This window comes from Protopterus annectens, chromosome 6.part0 (genome assembly GCF_019279795.1).
Source record: "Protopterus annectens isolate FY-2018-M chromosome 6.part0, PAN1.0, whole genome shotgun sequence".
In the NCBI taxonomy this organism is placed as follows: Eukaryota; Metazoa; Chordata; order Ceratodontiformes; family Protopteridae; genus Protopterus; species Protopterus annectens.
In genome coordinates, this window is record NC_056737.1 from 805,053,019 (window position 1) to 805,074,959 (window position 21,941).

Here is a 21,941-nt window from a genome sequence, read left to right on the forward strand (position 1 = left end):
GCTTTTTGTGCGAGAATTTTTATCAGGCTGAAAAAAGAACTTGTTACTAAGGGGCTTTTGCTCTCCAGATCTGCAAGCTTCAAAATCAAAAGTCTGCAGACAAATCAAAATCTAAGGACTCTGTGCCAAAGAAAAGACGTGCTGATGATTCAGAACCTTCTATAGCTTTAAAAGCACTGAGGTTGGATGTTTCTTCGGCTTTGACCCTGACCCATTCTTTACCACAGGCTTCAGAGTTTTTGGAGTTGATAGTGGTTGAGGACACTTCATCAAAAAGATCTTTAAGGCAGACTTCTTCCAAGAGGGGACTACACAGTATCCCTTCTCAGCCTCCTCATCCTTTATCATTGAGATCCTCCAGGTCCTAAAAGTGCATTTCAGAGGCAGCTCTGTGTCATCTCAGCTCCTGTGGCTTTGGAAACAATTCTAAACCCGTCCTGTCCCCTTGGTGTCTACCTTAATCCTGGCCATGGCACTGGTGGCCTTGGATTCAACATCCTTGACTCTGACAACACTAGGGAAGAGTCCGTCTTGGAACTGTGAGTTTGCCAACGAGGCTTCAGCGCTGACTTCAGAATTGTCTCTTTAATTTCTCCAAGTTAGAGTTGTCTCATATGGCTCCTTTGCTGTTGGAATCTTCAGTTCTGATCCCTACCTTAATGCTGTCACACTCTATGTTTTAGAAGATACCATCTTTGGTCCCAATCATTACTCCTGTGGGTGGAGGGGCGAACTGATTACAAAGGCATCATCTGCAGATCCAAATGAGATTGGAATAGCTTTCCATGTTATGGGGAGGAGGATTGCCTCTTTCATTAGAGCAGTAGCACAGATGTTTATAGGATTGGCTCCACCCCATGACTCCCATTCCTTTTTTCCTCTTCCCCATCAAGTATCCTTTTGTCAGAGTAGAGCTATGGGCCTCAAAGTGACTAACTCACTGCAGGTAGAATCCTCTGAAGAGTCAGGACAATCCCCTCCTGATATACTGAGAAGGAAGAAATGTAAGAGGAGGCATGCAGACTCCCTACACAGTCTGTTACATCAGATACCTACTTGGATAACCAAGAAGGTACACCCATACTCTCCTGAAGAGTTTGCCTGTGGTGATGGCTCAGAGCTTTTGTGGTAGAGAGGATCTTAGCCCACTGCCCCCCCCCAAAAAAAAGATGAGGAGGCTCTCTTTGAAGCCTATGGCTTGACTCCCATCTGATTCTTGGGTGGCTACTCCAAAAGTAAGTTAACTGATTTCACTTTAAGGAGGTCATGGCTTGAGCCAGATATGTAAGAGTCAGTGCCACAAAAACTTGTCAAGATTCACAGACCTGCCAAGGACAGCAAGCACTGGACAAAGTCTGCTATAGTGGATTCTTTCATCATGGAGGCAGTGACGAAAAAGAGCTGACTGATGATTTGGCCTCCCTCCATTCCCTTATCAAGGAGTCTCAGGTGATGGATAGACTGTGCTTCGGGCACATTTTAAGAGCTCTGAACTATGCCATTTTCAGATTGATTTGGTGCAGCAAGCCCTTGCTACTCTGAAAACATCCCTTACATTGGACTTTAGAAAACAATTGGCAACAGCCCTGAGCTTGAAGTCCAACATTTCAAACTTTTTCATGGGAGTTGCGAGAGCAGCTGGAGTAGGAGTGGCTATGAGACATCAGGCCTGGCTGCATCTCTGCGACTTTGCAGACCACTTTAAAGCATCCCTAATCAATGCCCTTTTTTTTTTTTTTTAATTCTTTATATTTGGTTTGGCTAAGGACTGCCTTATCGATACAGTTAAGTGGGAGTAGAAGTCAAGAGCCACAGGCAGCAGTTTTAGCACTAGGATCCATTGGAAAAGTACTCATTTAGGATGCCAAGTAATTGGAAAAAGTTTTGCTTTTGAGGTGTCTCTAAACACAGCTATTTACAGGAAAAGTATCATAAGTTTTGAAAGAAAATGTCACTGATTTGTGGTCTGATTTAATAGGACAAGATGATGCATATGAAGATCTGGAAGAAGTTGCCCTATTTGTGAGGACTAGATCAAGGAAATTACGGCCTGTAGTATAACGTTTAACTGTTTGTGAAAGAGGGTTGGCATTTATAATGTCAAGGAAGTGTTTTATTTATTTTTTGTCAAAAGATTTTCTTTTTTTTTTTTTTGTTTTTGCAAAGAAGAAAAACATAACTTGTCATAATTAAGATAACACAATAAATATCCAAGTAAACTTAATGTAACTGTACATAACTATGTACAGTATATGTCTTGTATACACTCCACCTCCAAAGTAGGATATAAATGAATTTGGTTCTTATAAAAATTGATAAGAAAAATTATAGTTAAATAAGATGAAAGAACAAAGGAATTCAATTTTGTGATGTCCTAATTCATTGTGTTAAGTACGATACCCCATGCCTTGAGCATATATTGAGATTCATTTTTGCCTCTGGAAATTAGTTTAACTGCATTGTAATGTTTGAGCATTATGGATGTAAATTTCTGCCATGACCGTATATAAAGTGCACTGTGTTTTGGTTATATAGTACTTAGTAATACTAAAAATAATTATTAAATATTTTAATAAAGGTGGTTTCATTGTCTTATGTGGCAAATGTGATAAAGCTAATTGCCAAGGAATTGTGTTTAGGTCAGGAGAGAAATTCTGTAGTCTTTAAAATATTATACACCATAACTGCTTGACAGTTTTACATTCCTATAATATATGAACTAGCTCTGCTTTAGGTGCATTGCAGAAGGTACAAGTAGGAGCAAGAGTAAATTATTAAATTTGGTTTCATGAACTAGGGTAATGTAGGCATTATTGTATATCATGAATTGAGTGTAATAAGAGTTTTTTAAAGGTATTCACATTTGTTTTATGTTTTGGTTTGTAAAAGGCAACGCATCATAGGTATTGTATGAGTTTGCAAATATGTATAGTGTTTTTACATCCATATAGAGTTGACCTTTTCAAGACAGTGATTGGGCAAGTCTTGGGCAAGTTAATATGGAGGAGAACAACTCTTGAATAATTTACAAGTTCATAATGAAAGGAAAGCTTTTGTCCTATAAAGTATTTAACTGTAGAGTAGATACGTAGTGGGAATTGGGAAGGCTCAGTCATTTTATTATTAATGAAGATATTTAGATTTTTATGAATAGGTGGAAATAGTGAAGCTATATGATCAATATGTAAATGTGTTTAGGTGTAAGGTAGAAAATTGCTTTGATGTTGCACTTAGTTGTTTTCAAATATTTGTGCCATGAAACTTTTCATGCAGGGTACCAGGTTGATGAGTTAGAGTTGCAATGAATAGCTTTAATAAGTCTGGAAGATCTTGCAATTTGTTAATGTATATAAAATTTAGTAAGATCATACTACTGTGTTGTTTTGGATAAACTAACTTCATATATGATATTCTGGTGCTTTTTGGGTACCATATAAATTTAGAAATATTAGAAACTAATTTATTAAAGAAAATGTTGGGGATCTTGTGAAAAGAAGAAGTAAAATAAGATAGCAGTCTTGAGAAAATATTATTTTTAACAATTGCAATTTTAGATAAAAAGGAATAAAATATAGTATGCCATCTTTGAATATTTGAAAGGATGCTTGTACCAGTTTTGTATGCATTCTAAGCAAACTTTCAGTTGGATTTTCAGATAAAGTTGATACCTAAATATTAAATTGTTGGAGAAATATGTATTCTGATTAATTTATTTGCCAATATTATATGACCTTTTTTAATAAGAATAAAAAGGTGAGATTTATGTACATTCAGACTACAGTTACCAAATTTTGAAAATTCTTGGATACTACAAAGTATTTGTGGTAGATCTGAGTTAGGACAAGTTAGATATATATTTATATAATCTGCAAAAGCAGTCAGTGGTATTTTAGAATTTAATTGTTTGGGAATAATATAATTTGATCTTTTTGAGTTATAGCCAAGAAGACCTCAATATATAGATTGAAAAGGTAAGGTGAGAGGGGGCATTCTTGTCTTCCTCCATTCTTAATTAAAATAGGTTTTGAAAAACATGTATTTAAACATCAAATAAGTGTTAAGTATGCCAGCCATTGGCAGTGTAGGTCAGGCAGTTTATTAATGGATAGTTGTCCCCCAGTAGAACGGTGTTCGGTTTAATGGGGATTTCAACTATTGTGTTGATAGCTTTTGTAATTAGAAAGGGACATAAGTGTTCTATAAATAGCTATGAAGTAGTAATTTAGTCTTGTTTTGTGTGATCTGGACATCTAGGAGCTCAGATGTAATTGTCCTTTGAAATCTGTCATGAGGTGATGGTGATACCCTTGACAAATTGTGATACTGCCCCACAAGTACCATTGGGTCTGAAGACCTTCCCTTAAAGTCTCCCCTTTTTTCATGCTCTGTATGCTCATACCTACACTGCAAACCCATCCCTAGGCACCTCACCATCACTCACATTGTACCAACTAACTCAGACCTTCTCCCCCCTTTATTAGTAAATATATTATTCTTCTTGCTGGGCAGCAGCGGTGGCGCAGAGGTTAACATTGCCACCTCACAGCAAGAGGCTCCCCGGTTCAATCCTCGGTTGGGGTGCTTTCTGTGCAGTGTCTGCATGTCCTCCCTGAGGTCACGTGGGTTTCCTCCCACATCCCAAAGACATGCTGTAGGTGGATTGGACACTCTAAATTGGCCCTAGGCATGAGTGCAAGCATTTGTGTGCCTTCTGTGGAAGGTTGGGTGCCAGGCTGGCAACTCGACACCGTAAAAACTCCACTGCCAATCGTTAGCGGACAGGTGATCCGCTGTGACGACCCCTAACAGGGAAAAACCCGAAAGAAGATTCTTGCTATTTTTTTTCTCCATTTGTTCCCTTTCCCTTACAGCTCACTTCTGCTGCATCTGCCCTACCCCAGGCATCCTCCATTGCTCTACAAAATACCCTGGCTTTCCCTGAAAAATCTACCAAAAGAGATCCTACAGTGTATTTTCTTTAACTATTCAGCCTCCCCCCAACGAACTTCTACAGCGTGTATGTACTTAAGTTGAAACCTAACGTAGTGTAACTTACAGTTGTATAATTTAATTCAGTGTACGCTTGCTAGCAGCCTACCTCTGTCTCAGTCTTCACTTTCCCCAAGACCCCTTTCTAATTTCTCAGCCCATCCTCATAATCTTTGAATTTTGACCATTAGGTGGCAGGATTTCTCCACTGTCTATCCCTATTGAACATTTCCATAGCTTATCCAGTTTTAATTTATAACTGCCCATCTTCAGTTCCTAACCCTGAAAATTCTCTATTTTCCACTATAGTTACACAGTGCCCTTGCGCCTTACCCCTGTGCCTCCTTACCTTGGGTTTGCTCCTTATCCCACTGATTGTTTCTTGCTGGCTATTCCTTCCAGGTGGCACTTCCCCGCTTTGTCTCTGCTCTTACCACACCCACTACCTCCAACACCCAATACACTCAAACCACCCCACTCACAATCAATCTCCCTCCACTCCACCCCCAAATTAATTCCACCCCTTTCATTCTAACAATTCCCAATTCATTAATGACAGCCTATCCTAATATCCACTCACTAAATCAAAGCCCTTATTCCATAACATACATAAATACCTACTCAACCCCAAACTCATATATTCATCAAACACCATGCTTACCAAACCCCCTTCACTGCTAACCCACACACTACTACTTAGTACCTTATCCTACCTAAGCTATCTTACCACACCCCTAAATGCAAATCATAGCCCATACAACCATTCCATTCTTCATAAAGCACAGACATTCTTCATTCCACATATCCCCCAGTCTTCAATCCTTCAACAATAGTATACTCTTCCCCTGCAGACTGTTATGCAACCCTAAAAACATTACCCCCATTTTCTCTAGCCACATGTCCATAAAGTGTACTACCCACAAACCACATGCTAAGCAATATATGTACTGCTTTCTTCACCTTCTCTCCGGGGACATTCACCCTAACCTGGCCCCTCTCCCCCACAAAACTCAACCTCCCTACTCCATCATTCCCGTACAACTGGAAAGTCCTCCATTTCTCAGCTGTAAATGCTCAGAACATATTATCAAAATTCCCAACCTCCATGCCTGGCTTCTCCACAATCAGCCTGATATTCTCTCTATCTCAGAAACCTGGCTTAAACCCCCATATAAAAGACTCTGAAGTATTGCCGCCTAACTACTGTATGATTAGGAAAGATAGAACACACAAAAAAGGAGAGGGAGTCTCTCTCCTTTACACATCATCCCTTTTAGTTACCCTTTACACCAAACCTATTCCCAAATTTGGTAACGCAGAACTAATTCCAGCCCTACTTCAGATAAATAAACAAAAACTTATATGCATAGTCACCCTTTATATCCCCCCTGGAGACAATGTTTCAGTCTTTGAAGAAATTCTCTCCTGGTTTTCCACCAACATAACTAACAAAACTATAATCCAGGACCATGTTAATATTAATTGGGGCACTAGTCAGTCTCTCATTAACTCACTGAATATAAATGTGTACACCTTCACTCAGCTTATTAATTCAACAACTAGGCCTTCAAAGGACTTCCATACTGGAAGCACCCTAGACTGGATTCTGGTTTCCCATCCCCATTATATCTGTGATAGTGGTACACTTCCCGACCCACTAGGTGACCACTTTCCCACTTTTGCCCACCATCTTTCCTCCTCCTTAAAAGTAACACATACCTATGCCTCCACTTGGTGCCTAATTCTAGCACATTCTCAGATGCACTGAAAAAAATTAACTGGAACCCACTTATCGATCTATTTCAGAATGCCATGTTCCTCAGCTCTGGAAAAAGGCCTTTATTATTTCACTCCACAAAGATGGCAACAACAATAATATCTCTAACTTTCGACCTATTGCCATCTTGTCCCCCATTTCAAAACTACTCGAAAAATACATCCATCTACAACTGTTACCCTATCTTATAAATAACCATCTCCTTGCTCCCACAAAACATGGATTCAGACCTGGCCGTAGCACTGCCACAGGTCTCCTCTCCTTCCTAGAAACTGTCAACAAAGCCCACGACTCTAATCATATTGTGTCCACCCTCCTCCTTGACCTCTATAAGGCATTCGACATCTCTCACAATCTTCTTCTCACTAAACTCTCCAAACTAAACCTATCCCACTACTCTATCAACTGGTTTACCAGTTACCTGTCATATAGGCAACAAGCAGTCAGATGGAAAAAAGCCACCACTCCTTTCCTCAATACTCCTACAGGTGTCCCCCAAGGTTCAATTCTAGGTCCCCTTCTATTCAACATGTTCATAAACGACTTCTACCAAGTAAAAGCCACCTCTCCTTTCCTCAGTACTCCTACAGGTGTCCTCCAAGGTTCAATTCTAGGTCCCCTTCTATTCAACATGTTCATAAACGACTTCTACCAAGTCATACCAATGCCAATCCCATCCAAATACGTCGATGACTCTACTATAATCTCTATCTCCACTCTAACTAAACTAACTCAAGATGCCTTCTCTTGACTGAACAATGGATGCTAGTATTCAATGCAACCAAAACTAAACTTATATTTACTGCTTCCAAAACCACTACCCTAGATAAAAACTCACTCTCAATCACTAGTCAAAATAATACTCTTCTTGAAATAGTTCCCTATGCTAAACTACTAGGAGTCTTCATTGATGATCCACATCCCACCATTGTACTGCGCTACATCAGCTGAATTGGCTTGAGCTGCCCAATTTCCTCAACTTGTCCAAGTACACAGACTTATTTTTATCCCCTCTCTCTCTGTCCCTCCCTTGCCTTCACATTTAAATAAAATGCATCGACCTGATAGACTTCTCAGATCTAATTCCCAAAATCTAGATCTAATTCCCAAAATCTAGTTGAACTATATAAACCTCCCCGCCCAGCAGGCAAACATTTAATGTCCTTCTCTCTTGCACATCCCTAGAATTCACTCCCACCTCTCATCCGTATCACTTGCAGCTTCTCTTTATTCAAAACCTTACTTCACTCACACCTAACTTCGCAATAGATATGCTCTTGCACTCATCCTACATAATTTTCCTACACTATAGTAACTCTCTACAAGCTAAAACATCAGTAAATAGACCACAGCTCTGTCTCTTGTGAGTCAGGCAGAAATCAGAACAGATCAATTAAGGACTCACACATAAGACAGAACAGGTCAGTTAAGGTTAATCATCTGTGAACTGAGGGGATGGAGCTAGGAACTAAACCTTCTATTTAAGGGGTAAAGTAAAACATTTCAGAGCTTCACTAGAAAGACTCACCCAGACTCTGCTACACTTTTCGTGAGGGAAAGGTTAGTTTGCTTTTTATTTGTTGTATTTTGTATTACTTTATTGCCTTTTTCTATTTTGAATACTGTGATTTGTTTTCTTTACCTTGTGTTTTACTTGTATTCTGCTTTTAACTGCATATTAAAACTTGAAAAGAGACCCACAGCTCTGTCTCTTGTGAGTCAGGCAGAATTTTTTTCTCCACCCTCCCACCTGGTTACTGTTGTGTTCTTAAACACCACTGTCTTTCTAGTTGCCTGCCCCTTATGTTAATTTGACCATATATCTCATTTCCTCTCTGCTTTTACTGGCTTGTGTGAGTAAGTGCAAAATTATCATTTTGTGAAATCACTTCCCTTCAACTATTTAAATTTATTGCCCATCTTACTGTATTCCATAATACCAGAATACAAAAGTGAGCACCCCCTTTCACTCTATCTTGCTGTTTTAAAAATAGTGATACTCCACTAAAACTTAACTTTTTAGACAGGTATAACTTAAGTTACCTACTTTCACATCTAACTCCTCTAGTGCACACTGCAGTGTTTAGGATAAACCATTTTTTTTCATCTTACCTTTAAGCATCCCTGTAATTAGCACTTGTTCTAAAACCTGCTGGAAAGCACTAGGAAGCCTTAAACTGATAAAAGCACTCAACTCTCCTTGTTAACAAGGAGAAATTAATCGTAGGCACTAAACAGCCTATAATTGCAATGTACCTTGCTAAGGTAAGAGAAAACAGCTCTTGTACTTTACAAAAAAAAAGCACTAAACCAGGCATGTCCGAGGATCAGCTTCTGGTGATTTCTCCTGTCCACCTGGTGAATCTGGGCATACTGGGGCAATGCAACAATTGCCTCATGTACACAGACAGCCCTCTCCTCCTACCACCCAACACTACAACCTGTGAGAGATGCACTTACATAGCCAAACTGGAAGCAAAGCTTTCTCCACCCAAGATTGTGCTAGGTAGTCAAGAGGAGAAGGTTAACACCTGCACTACACTTCAAGCAACATATAGCCCTTCTAAACCCACACCACCAACACCCTCACATAGCAACACTAAACCCTCATATGCGGAGGCCCTTAACAGTAACCTGCCTAAGCAACAATGACCTCCGAAGCTGAAATGCAAACAAACACCAATCACAACCAAAGTGTCACATAGCTCACAACACCAGTGTGTCACCCAACAACAGCCCCTAAGGCAAGACAATGTACCAAACACTTTAGTCATAGGTGATCTATCGTCAGGCACAGTGATGTCCCACAAACCAGGCTGAACAAGGAGAAAATTACAGTCAGCTGCCTGTAAGGTGTCAGAATCCGCCACATACGCATGCAATCAAGTTACTCCACAACAAGTACAAATATGACTCTGTCATTGTCCATGTTGGAGTGAATGACTTGAGACGTACCTTCCTGGACTATATGAAAAGAGACATGGAAGAGCTCTCAGATCATGTGGCCCAGGCAGTAATGACCCTAGCCCTGAGTAGCATCCTGCCTTTGCCCAGAATGATACTACAGTATAAGGACAAAATGATTGACTTCAACAATTGGCTAAGCTTCTGGTGTCATTCAAATGGGATCCAGTATCTGTCTGCCTGGGATGAAATGATCGACAGACCATGATGCTTTGCCAGAGATGGTCTGCACCTGTCACCCCTGGGATTCAGGTTACTGGCTAAGGGTCTTGCCACCTCTGTAAGTTCAAAGGACAAAACCACCACTGTAACAGGTACAAGCATGCAAAATCTGAAGGTAATGCTACTCAGTGCTAGAAGTCTAAACCTCAAAATGCACTCTCTGGAGGCACTCCTAAAAATGGAGAACATAGATATTTGTGCAGTAACTGAGACCTGGTTCAAGGCTCCAGAGAGCACCCCTGCCATACCAGGCTACAACTCTTACCACACTTTTCAGCCACCAAACCAGGACCGAAACACTAAAGGTGGAGGAGTGCCCATATTCACCAAGAATATTCACACCACCAGGCTAGTTGCCCAACACAGTGCGTCTGAAATTCTCTAGGTGCAACTAACACTAGGTAAGACTGCAATCCAAATTGTAGCTTGCTACAGATCTCCCACCTTCTCTGTAATCTTCTTCTTCTTTCTGGAGTAGCCCAACACTAAAGACCTGACTTGTGCCCTATGTAATGTGCACTTTTAAATCTACTTAATGGAAAAGTCTACTCTTTCCTACAGTTTCTCAACCCTTAGGTTGCTATTCTACCCACAGTACAGTCCCAGTATTTTTAGGTACAAGAAACCTACTTGTACATCTTGAAACTTACATTTCCTTGCCTTAGAATCAAAGGTAGGGGAAAGACTACCACTTTTTTAAAGCATAACTTATTGCATACTATGGCAGAGGAATTTCTCTCTGCCTACATGATATTACACAGACAAAGGGAATTGTGTAATTTTCCCTGTCAGGTACTGCCCGCAATCTTGCAGATATAATTAGTTCTACTGATGTTAGTAGGTCAGTAGCTGCTTTAAAAAGAGTATTGTGAAAAATTTGCTTTACTGTCTTTATTGCAGAGAAGAAGAGAAATGTTCATAGGGTTACCATTTGCTTGTCTGTCTGCAAAACAGTACTGATTTGAGGAGTTCTGTCATGGGGGGGGGGGGGGGGGGGTCATGAAAAAGACAAATATGCTGTTTTACAATAAAAATATTTTCTGACTTTTCTCTAAGTGTCAGTGAAGGTTTTTATATGACATTTAAGTCATAATATTTGTATATAAAGTAGTATGACTAACCAGCATTGCGCATCACTGAGTCTTTATTTTGGTAGTAAGAAAAAATAGTTATTTTTTTCATTTAACAATGGCATGCTTTTTCCAGCATAATTTCCTCACGTTTTATTAAGAATGTCCCAGTGTGGGCATTTGAAAAGATTGCAAGCCTAATTGCTGACCACATATTTGTATAACGATCCACTTGCAAGTGGGCATTGTCTGTAATTGCAACAGTTTTATAGAAAATAGTGTTAGTTTTAAAGGCATAACTACTGTTTTGCCATTCTCAAAGATTATGGTTTTGATGAAGTGTTAGTATACTGCAGTATAACTAATCAAGGGGTAGCAGTGCAACAGAAGTTGGGAAAATGTATAAAACATCTTCCTGTTGCTGCAGACACAAATAAGGAGCAGAGCAAGTTCTTTGATGTGTTGCTCAACAGCTCTTTAATAGATTAGAGTGCTAACTTTGATAACTCAGGAAGAATATGGGGGAAGGTCTGTCAGAACTCCTAGCAGAGTACTTCAAAATAATCTTTACAAAAGTCTGTGATTTAGATGCTATCCTTGGCTGCACGTGTAAAGTTGCTGTGAATTGTTTAAAACATTCAGAGAGAATTGTCTATGATGTGCTTGCATTTTATTCCTGAATGACTTGCTGTTACAGAACATGTGCAAGATGCATGTGACTCACACTGCTGCCATTCTGTCTCAATGGACTAGGAAGTCAAGAGACCTGACTCTGAAAGCACTAAAACAAGATTATGTTAATATGTCAGGACTCATGTTCACCACTTCATGGAAAAACATATTGAAATTTTATAAGAAGCACCTAGAGTTATTTTAATGCAGTAAAATGCCTTGGGGAAACAGAAAAGAATGAAAAAAAAATCACATTGTTTGAGTTCAAGTGTGAACTTTTCCTTTAAAATATCTTTAATGGCAGATTATTTGTTTCAGTGTTTTACCACATTGTGTCAAAAGCTTACTGCATTAATCTTCCTGTAGCTTGTCATTTCTTGATCTTTGGGTATCGTTCATTGTGTTTTTGCTTCCCACCACTTCTGAGTTATGTACACCATATTTCATGTTAATGTTAAATCAGCTTTGATCTTCTTTCAGTCTAGCGAGGTTGGATTCTGTTTCATAGTCTTATGAAGATACCTTTCTTCTTTTTTCATTGTCTTTGTTAGATTTGCTTTATTCTTCATGCTAGAGTTCTAGACTTGCAAGTAATAATCGACATACCAGTTTCAGTTATGGAAGAATAATTTACTGTGAAAATACAAGAATAATAAAAATAATAAGCTGATTGAAAAAGACTAGTGCCCTTTCAAATCTTGCCGAATGTTGCAGATTGCCCTGTTTCGCTGTCTGACCTCTTCTGCAAATCCCAAGCATCCCTGAATGCTATAGTTGACTTTCACGGTGTGATTTTCTCTGGCACTAGCTTTTTTTGCATAACATTGTGCTACGTGAAGTGATATCTTGAAGTCCTTAGCATATACACTTGCTTGCTGTAACTGAGAATTTAAGATATCTACATAGACTACCTGCATACCTCTCAACGTGTTAGAGCAAGAAATCTGGACAAAGGCCCAAAAATAGGGACAGTTTTTAAATATTGCTCTTACAAACATTAGAAAGTTGGTAGAATAACAGGTTTTACATTAGCATGGATTTTCTGAAGGGTAGGAAGCCTGGAACTCAAATGTTTGTCATTATTTTCTAACTTCAATCTTTAATGATTTGCCACTCATTTTCCAGAAAACAACAATTTTATGAAAAATGGACCAAAAATATAAGGCAAAAACCTTGACAGTCTACAAAAATCTGTACAGTTGAGAGGTATGAACCTGAAAAGCACAGCAGACCATGGGATAAGACTTGCATGACATGTCTAAAATAATCATGTACTATTGAATGTAACTTGAGGGGGGTGAAAAGTTAAAAAAAAAAACAAACAAACTGGTAAACAGAAAATTGTCAATTTAGTGACAAAATAAAAGAAAACTGTATCCAAGCAGTGGCATCTAACAACAACAACAAAAAAAAAACAGACTTTAGATAGGGTATCTGGTATCAGTTTTGGTTGCCCTGGGAGGTTCATTATATAGCCTTTAGCCACCTGTCTTTATTCTGAGGTGAAGGAGGGAACCCACAGATCTGGAGGTATGTTGTCATGTTAGTCTGAATGATCTGGTTGTGGTTTATGATATGTGTGTGTGCATTGTGTACTGAGGATGTATTTTTTGGGTGAGTGGTATCATTTGGCGTGGTTTGTATTTTATACATACAATCTAATATTTTGATCTAGTGCTGTAATTTTCAGAGGTTGTGCAAAGTCTTCCTTTGCTTAAATAAGGTAATTAATTAATAAAACTTGCTATTAAGTATGTGTGCAGCATGCCCCCCTTTAGCTCATTGGAGGCATGTTTTTTACTTGTCCGGTGCAGAATAGCATACTCTGCATACTTACATCAGGTTTATAGATCATGGCTCAAAAGTCATTGGGGCAAGATGTGTCTGTATGTCACTCAGTGGGATAATGAATTTGTTAAGTCGATGTATGTTTTCACTGAAACAGTAAAAAAAACCCCTTACCAGAACCCACTTTTAAATATATTAACTGTGAGGCTGTCTAACCCTGGGAATGACAAGAAGTTTTCTTGCCCCACAGTTCTGCATTATCCCTAATTTCAGTGGCAGACTGTCAACTAAAAACAAGAATCATTTACAAGTAATACACCATTTTAAGTTTATTTGGTGCGATTATACCCAGATATCCCATGCTGGATAGTAGCCATACCACACTTTGTACCCCTGGTATTTCAAGATATTTTTTGTGTCTTGGCTAAAGATGTAGGACCAGTGTTGCAAGACTTGTAGCTTTTCTTTTTTTTTTTTTTTTGGTTTGTTTTCTTCCTTATTCATCTGAAGATGTTTATCTTGCGAACCATATTGCCAGCTTACGTGTTCTGCCTGATATTTCTCTTGTTATTTATTTATTTGTTTGTTTTTTGACCAGGTTGGTCCAGCTGGGATAGAGCCCTTTTTCAGTGGAGACCCGGGGAGAAAAGCTCCACAGTTAATACATACATTTAAGTAGACTTAGCACAAAGGTTTGTTGTTTGTTGTTTGTCTTTTCGGCTTTCCATGGTTAGGGGTCGCCACAGTGGAACTCTGGTCCGCTAATGATTGGCAGTCGATTTTTATGATGCCGAGTTGCCAGCCCGACGCCCAACCTTCAGCGAAGGCACGCCCATTCACGCATGTCTTTCGGAGTCCACTCGACCGCGGGGAGGACATGCAAACTCCACACAGAAGGCACTCCAGCCGAGAATCGAACAGGAGAACCTCTTGCTGTGAGGTAACAACGCTACCGCTGTACCACTGCGGATATAGATAGACTTAGCACAAAGGTAATAATGCAAAATCAAAGAGAGAATACTACAAAATCGCAAGCTGATATATATATAAAAGCAGGTTAACATGAATGACAGGTAGTCTCTACATATCAGCATGTATTAGGGTACAGTGCAGAGTAAAAGAGAAAACAATACAGATAAAATTTACAAGGCAAGGAAAAGTAGTTAGTGAGGTCAAAGGTAATTAGGTAAGTGTTTCTAAGCTTAGTCTCAACTGTTGAAAGTTATACATCCAATACAGATCAAACTGGCTGTGAAATGAAGAAGAGGAGGTAGCATGCATGATCTTTTTAAGAGTATAGGACTCTTAGATCATTTATTGTCACTAATTGTAGGAAGTTTAAGCATTTTAATTATAATGCAACTTTAATGTTACTGCAATTATGTAAATGAGAGCCCCTAGCCTTGTATTTTATACTGCACTGTCTGAAATAGGTAAACCAAACAGGCTGGCTTGGTTTATTTTAGTGGAAATTGCATATTCTGCATTCATTTTTGATGGCTTCATTAAAATGCTTTGTGTGGGATGTCGGGGTTTGCTCATCTTCTAGGCTGTGAGAATTTGTAAATTGTAGGGCACATGCCATTTCTTTCTTGAACTGATTAGTGCATTTTTTTTTACTCCCAATGTTGTAGGCAGTATACTGAAAGTGTGCTAGTGGGAATATATATATATATATATATATATATATATATATATATATATACATATATATATACATACATGTATATATGTATATTTTTTAATCTAATTTGGGGAAATTTCCAATTCTTTGAGAACTTAGAACCGATTATACTTAGTATCAAGTTTGGACACATCTTTGTTTTAGAGTTATTTTCCCATTGTACCCCTCAATGGTAACATTGCAAACAATTGTGCAAAAAAAAAAAAAAAACAAGATTTTAATGCTCTGTTTGACTTTTTAGTTTCACTGTTTACACCCACTGTGATGTCATTATGGGTACTGAACAAAGAGTTATACTCTATTGCAAAGGACTGTGAGTAATGCAAGATAATTTAACACTCTAGAAGACCTATGTCTTATATTTGTGGCTTCACTACTATATCATGTGTTAATTTTCATTGTGAGGTGTTCTATGCGCAAGAACTAGATGAGAACTTCTACTTCTGATGCATTCAACATGAGTCATTGTGGGTTTAGTCTTTCATGACGTCATGACAGAGATTTTCAACTCTGAGAAAAATTTCAGGGGGCCATTCTTACCAGCAAAATAAAATTCAAAGACAGCACACTGTTTGCTTCAAAAAAATGTTTAGTTTGGCATAGCGTATGGCAAGCAGTTTATATCCATCTCCAAAGGTTTGTTACTCAACACGTGCTTTAGAACATGACCAGTATATTGTAAGTAAGGTTTCCAAGGGGCAAAGTCTACTACATAGAGGTATTATGGTTTTACATGCAAATGCTGAGTTTGAATTCTACTTCAGTGTCATTTTTGGGTTCATTTGAAATTGAAACTAGAGACATTCACTATGGCAGTGGACCCATGTGTAATATGCACTTGGTAAAATAGGATTGATATGGTGTTGAAGGATTCCTTTATGGACAGATTTATCCATTGAATAGAGCAGTCTAGTTTTCTCTTGTAATGGCTTTCTTTCTCTTTGCCCTATTTGTGTGCAGTTTTTTTTTAACTGTTTCAAAGACTGGAGTAATGCGTGGCTTAGGGCTGTGGTAGTTTGCTTTAGATTTCTGCAGTACATGTCCTTTACTTGTTTGAAGTGAAATAGTTTGACCTTGGCAGTCATAGTAAGTTTCTGTTAGCATCATATCTTACTGTTTGATGCCCTTTCTTTTAAGTGCATATGTGTATCAATTTTAAGCATCCACTGCCTTTTTTGTGATTTTTTTTTCCCCTCCAAGTAGTAACTATTCAGTGTATTGTATGCACATCTGGTGTGTTTCTTTGCTTCTTCTGCTTACAGTATGCATGTGCAAGTGTGTCTCTGTGTGTTTTTGTTGTAGTTTTGGAAGTGCACTTCTATCTGCGTAAGAAGGGTGCGAGGAATATTTGGTGATTTGACATTATGTTTCAGTTTTGGGTAATTTAGAGGTGTGGGAGTTTGGAGGAGTCTAGCGGGGGCGATTGCATCCATCTTTGCTTTAAAAAAAAAAAACAAAAGTTGTTTTTGTTATAGTCAGCAGTGTGCATTGTCAGTTATGATTATTCTAGTCAAAGTGGGTTTGATGATTTGCCATAAAAATCATTTAAAATAAATACTTGCTTTGTCTGTAAAGATGTCTTAACACTGTTTTTGTTATGGATATAAATATATTGGTGGGAGATTTATAAAGGTTACTGTCAGGTTTACATCTCTTGTATCTCATAGTAACCTTTTGAAAGTCACTGGCCGTCTTAACATGATGTCTAGCTTGATGATGTACAGGACTGCATCGGGCTGTCTCTGAGGTTGTACTATATGCTAATGAGGCAGAAATATATGCTAATTATCTATTTGCTGTTACTCCCTTGGGACTGCCACCAGGAAGGCATCTATGTGCTGGGCAGTTCAGAGAATCGCTTGGCAGTGTAGATTAACATGGCTGCTTCTCCTGTGTTGCAGTAGTATATACAGTCAAAAGGCTATGTTCAGCCATTGTGGAAGAGTCAAGTACTTAATGGCTGGGTAGATTTGGGTGGTGTGAGTGAGTACATATGAGGGTGTGTGTGTGTGTGTGTGTGTGTGTGTGTGTGTGTGTGTGTGTGTGTGTGTGTGTGTGTGCTCATGCATGGGTTGGGGTGGCTGTCATTTCCACACACCCTCAGACTTGACCAACATAGTCTACAACATTGAGCGGGGGTACAGGGAGATATACTAGCCACCAAGGATTGCTTAATTAGACTTTCGCTGTAATGAGACTTAAACCAGTACAAGGATCGGGGGGGTTTGGGGAAACACTAGACACCAGGGATAGTCACAGTGGAGTGCATCAGAAGGCACATTAAATTAAATAAAAGTTGTCAGAACCACTGTACACCAGGAACTGTTTTTTCAAAAAATGAATGAATAGGGTAACGAGATTTGGTTGGTACACCATTGATACAAGGACCCTCTGCATTAACCTGCTACAATAACCAATCAAGTAATGCAATGGGTGTTTTTCTTAAATATATTGAGGCTCTTGAACATTGTGCAATGCCTGCAACATGTTGTCATGAGAGAGGGAGGAGGGATGGGCCCCAACACAATTATCTTTCAACCTCGTAACTTATTTTATAGCATGCATTTACTGAAGGATCTGAAAGATAAAACCTGAATGTCTGGCATTAATGACTAAACTGTAATAATCTGTGAGTTACCAGGCAAGGGAAATGGAGATATTGTAGAAGATCTGACAGGTGTGGGGTACATTTTGTATGTGCTTGTGCGTGCATTCACGTCTATGTATTTTACTGTGTACTTGTGTGTGCGACAGTGACTGGGAAGGCACCTTTGCTTCCACAATGCAGTTGCCAACAGGTTATCTACCTCGGGAAGTTCTGATCTGCACTTTGTGGTAGATAGTGCTATTGAGAGATATGCAGATTAGCCCATAATAATGCCTTTCCTCATTATGACTAATTTGTGAATTTCAAAATACCATTACGTGGGAGCAGGGATTTAAGTGTGGCTTGATCTGGCGGTTGTTATTCATTCACCAGGATTGTTTTATCATAAGTATAATTTTACAAGCTTGTATCAGCCATTTTAATGAAATGATTATCACCTCAGTCAAACAGAAATATGTCTCTTAGCATACTATATAAACTAACAGTAAGATAACACACAAAATTATAGCAGCATTCTTTTCTACTGAAAATTTCTAGTGAAATGTGAACATAATTTAAAAAGTTTTATGCTCTTTAACATTGAAAACTCTGAATCAAAGTATGTTGGTTGAATTTATCTTTCTTTCCAATAATTTATTATGAGTTTCTCATTTGTACCTGTATGTGTTATGTCTTTGAAGTTAATGCTGTTTCATTTCTGTTTTAGATTTATGCAGAGAATATTTTCATTTAATACAAGATTACAGAACACTAACAGTAAAATCTGGGCAGATATCAAGACCAGTTTAGTGGTAACTAGACAGAAAAGATCCTTTTTAATTAGACCTCCAAAATTCATACCATTATTTTTTAGATTTCATTGTACAGCATTTTTGGAAATGCTGAAAGGGAAGGTTGAAGAGGAACATGTATTTATGCCACCTCGTCACGTGCATGGAATGACTGAACTTAAAAGAGATGCATTTACAAAGTCCATAAATGTCCCAGCTCTTAAGGTAAAAAAAGAAATAATTAACAGACTTATGAAGCCATTGAAACAAATAGCCTTGCAGCGTCCAGGGCTCAAGCGTGTCATGGAAGACCCAGAAGATGAAAACAAAAGACTTATTATTTTAGATCCATGTCAGATATCATCAGCAGATTCTTTTGATGACTCTATTAAAATAGTACTGGGACAGTTTGGTGTTGATCTTCAAGTCTATACACACAACTTGGAACTAACTTATGAAAATTTCAAAACAGAAGAAATTTTACGTGCTGTTTTACCTGAAGGTCAAGATGTGACATCATCATTCAGCCGTGTTGGGCATATAGCTCACATGAATCTTAGAGAGCATCAGCTACCATACCGATATTTAGTAGGTAAGTGCAAATGACTTCTATATGTATGATAATCTAACAGTGATGCCCAATGTCACTTTTACGGAAGTGAAAGTATTTATGCAGAGGTCTTGGATTAATTATAAGACACTCATGTTAAAGTACATTTACAAATCAGGCTTGCAGACGGTGTTTATACTGTTCTTTTTCAGTCATGTATAGTGTATGTCAATAAAGAAAGAAGAAAAGAGAGAACATTTCAGTTGTAATGAAATATACTTAGAATGTAGACATGCTGCTTAAATATGAATGTGAGATTTGTATCTAGAATTGAAATGTGTTACTAGAGTGGATGTTAGAAGTAAGAGTAATTTTATAAAAATCTAATAAAAGCAAATTATGCAGCACACAGTAACAAAATAAAAGTTAAAGCAAAACAAGCCACCATCAGATCAACAGTGTATTGATGGTAGTGTTGCTTTATGCATGTATGTGTGCTTTTTCTCATTATCTTTAGGCTGTTCACCAAAGCTCTAATGGAATTATTAATGCAAACGACACAAAAATACCAGCAGTACCATACTTAAAGCATACAAGTGTTGCTGGCTTAAATAATAATTAACCTTTTTAACTGCTGTTTTTGTTCCACTGCCCTCCAGTTGCATGTATAAAGTTGGATAGTCATGTATACCTGTGATAGGTGCTTGGTTAATTTCACAACGAACAGTTGAGCAAGCTATTTCACCAATCATACTTTCCTGAAAACAGCTGTAGAGCAACTTCCATTTGGCAAGATTAGCCAGCATCAGTAACAGAAGTATAGGAAGGTATTAATTGGCCAAATGCATTTTCAGCATGTCCATGTTCAGTGATCGGAAAGTATGAAAAATCTGTGAACTGTTCCATTGCAGTAAATGTGTTCTCTCTTGTAGATAATGGACAGCAGCCTCTATGAAAGATCAGTGTAGCCTTTTTATGGCTTGTTTCTAACAGTTTGCTTTTAAAATGTTATGTGCTTTTTATGATGGGTATTACTTGAACAAACCACAGGAGTATTTGAGGTGTCCGAGCAGTACGCAAATCACGTAAGACTAAAATGAATAAAAATAGAAAGTTTGTTTTAAGTAGCTCACTGAGAGAGAACTCTGTAGTACAATGTTGTAATGAAGTTCTTTTATTTGTGTAAATCTTAGGTAAAGGGGACCCCATTTAGAAAAGGGTACACTTAGTATAAGAAATAAGCAAGCTTCCTTACAGTGGCTCTAAATTCAGAAAAACTGCACACCAAGTACAGTTTGTGGTTGAGTGAAAGCTGTTTAAGCTAGTTGCCTGTTAGTGATCACATGATCATAAGCCCATTCAGCAAGCCAAATTCAACATTCTTGCTGAAAATGTTAGTGTTGTAGTTGAGTTTTGCGCATATAATGCACTGTACAGAATTTTAGTATGTTGCTGTAGCTGCCCAATTCATCTGCAGTGCCAGTGAATAATAGTGTGTCCCTTCCACTGATTCATTTATTTGGGTGGGGGGACTTTAAACAGCTTGGTGAGACCCACATCCCTCTTTATATAAGATCCCCTTCTTTTTGGGGGGCAATGGCTCGCTGATAAGCAACACCTTCACCATGTTGCAAACTGGCTTATGAACTGCCCCAACCTCCTTAATTAATTATTCATGAGAGTTCCATTTGTGCCAGTCTTGGTGAACTGGTCAGCCATGCTTAGCAGAGGTGGAAGAGTTCATGGAGTTCTTCTGCCCGTTTTTTGCCTGAGGCCAGAAGACTTTTAAGGATTCCTGTGTTATGGGCTCTAAAATCTGTGTTCATGTAAAGGATTTGCAGACAGAACAATAGTAAAATGAGTTAAAAACAAAATCTCCTGAATTCCCAAGCTGCACCTCTTGAATGAGGACCTTAGAAGTAAACATCTTTTCTGAAACAGTGCTAAACTGGAGCTTTCATATCCCTTTTTTACAGGTTTGGAGGACAAATGTCTTCTGTTGTACTGTAAGTATTTATGGAGCTTTTCTTCCTATGTTGTTTCTGAAAACGAGTCCTTCTCAGATGAATAGTAGTCAACAAACTGTAGTAAAAACTGTGTATAGATTTCTGGGAGTTGCAAGTTATCATGCTATTATGTGCTTTGGTATACATGTGTGAAATTGCAGGCCTCTGTCTTTAGCTAGAAAAGGGTGTTTGCACTGGATTAGGATGCAGTGCAGACTTAACTCCTCAGTAATTCCCTGTACAGTGAGTTCAAAAATCTTGCTTTCTAGACTTCCAAAAAGGGCTGCACACTGATCAATAGGTGGACTAGAGCTCTCCCAGTGTGAAAATAAGCTAGTTAAAGTTATTCATTTGGGGAAAATTCAGTTACTGGCTAGTTATTACACTGCTTGGATGCCAGCAAAGAAGACATTTGGAGAAAGTAAGAAGAAATCATCTAGAAAAGAAGAAGAAAAAGCAATGGCTGAGAAGAAGCTTGCAGCTGATAAACAAACAGCAGCTCAAGTTGCAGCTTTGGTATAGGAGATGGCTTCCAGTAATTTAGATGGAAAAATGTAATGTACTGAGAGGTGTTTAAAATAAGTGAAACACTGAAGTAAAGTCAAAAGGCTGAGAAACTAGAAGAAGCCTCAACTAGCTTTTCAGATGAGCTGAAAAAAAATCAGAGGTTGAAATAAAAAAAAAATGTCTGATCATGAGACTTCTTAAGAAGAGCTGTTTCAAAAAATAGTACGCAGAAGACAGAGCACACAGAATACCTGAGATTTTCTGCTGTACTAGAAAACTGGAAGGAATGGACTGCATTCATTTTATGAGAATGCAAATAAGCAAATGGACTGAT

General features: G+C 38.4%; 1 protein-coding gene across 2 annotated transcripts in view; it reads left to right on the top strand.

The window, feature by feature from the left end:
• TRMT5 (tRNA methyltransferase 5) overlaps nt 1-21,941 on the top strand; it is a 283,193-nt gene that overhangs the window by 40,434 nt on the left and 220,818 nt on the right. The window contains exon 2 of one of the 2 annotated variants that reach the window (XM_044074480.1): nt 18,481-19,136. In XM_044074480.1, the coding sequence (XP_043930415.1) occupies nt 18,481-19,136 (656 nt within the window). The remainder of the gene's footprint in view (nt 1-18,480; nt 19,137-21,941) is intronic. The other variant, XM_044074481.1, reaches the window with a different exon arrangement.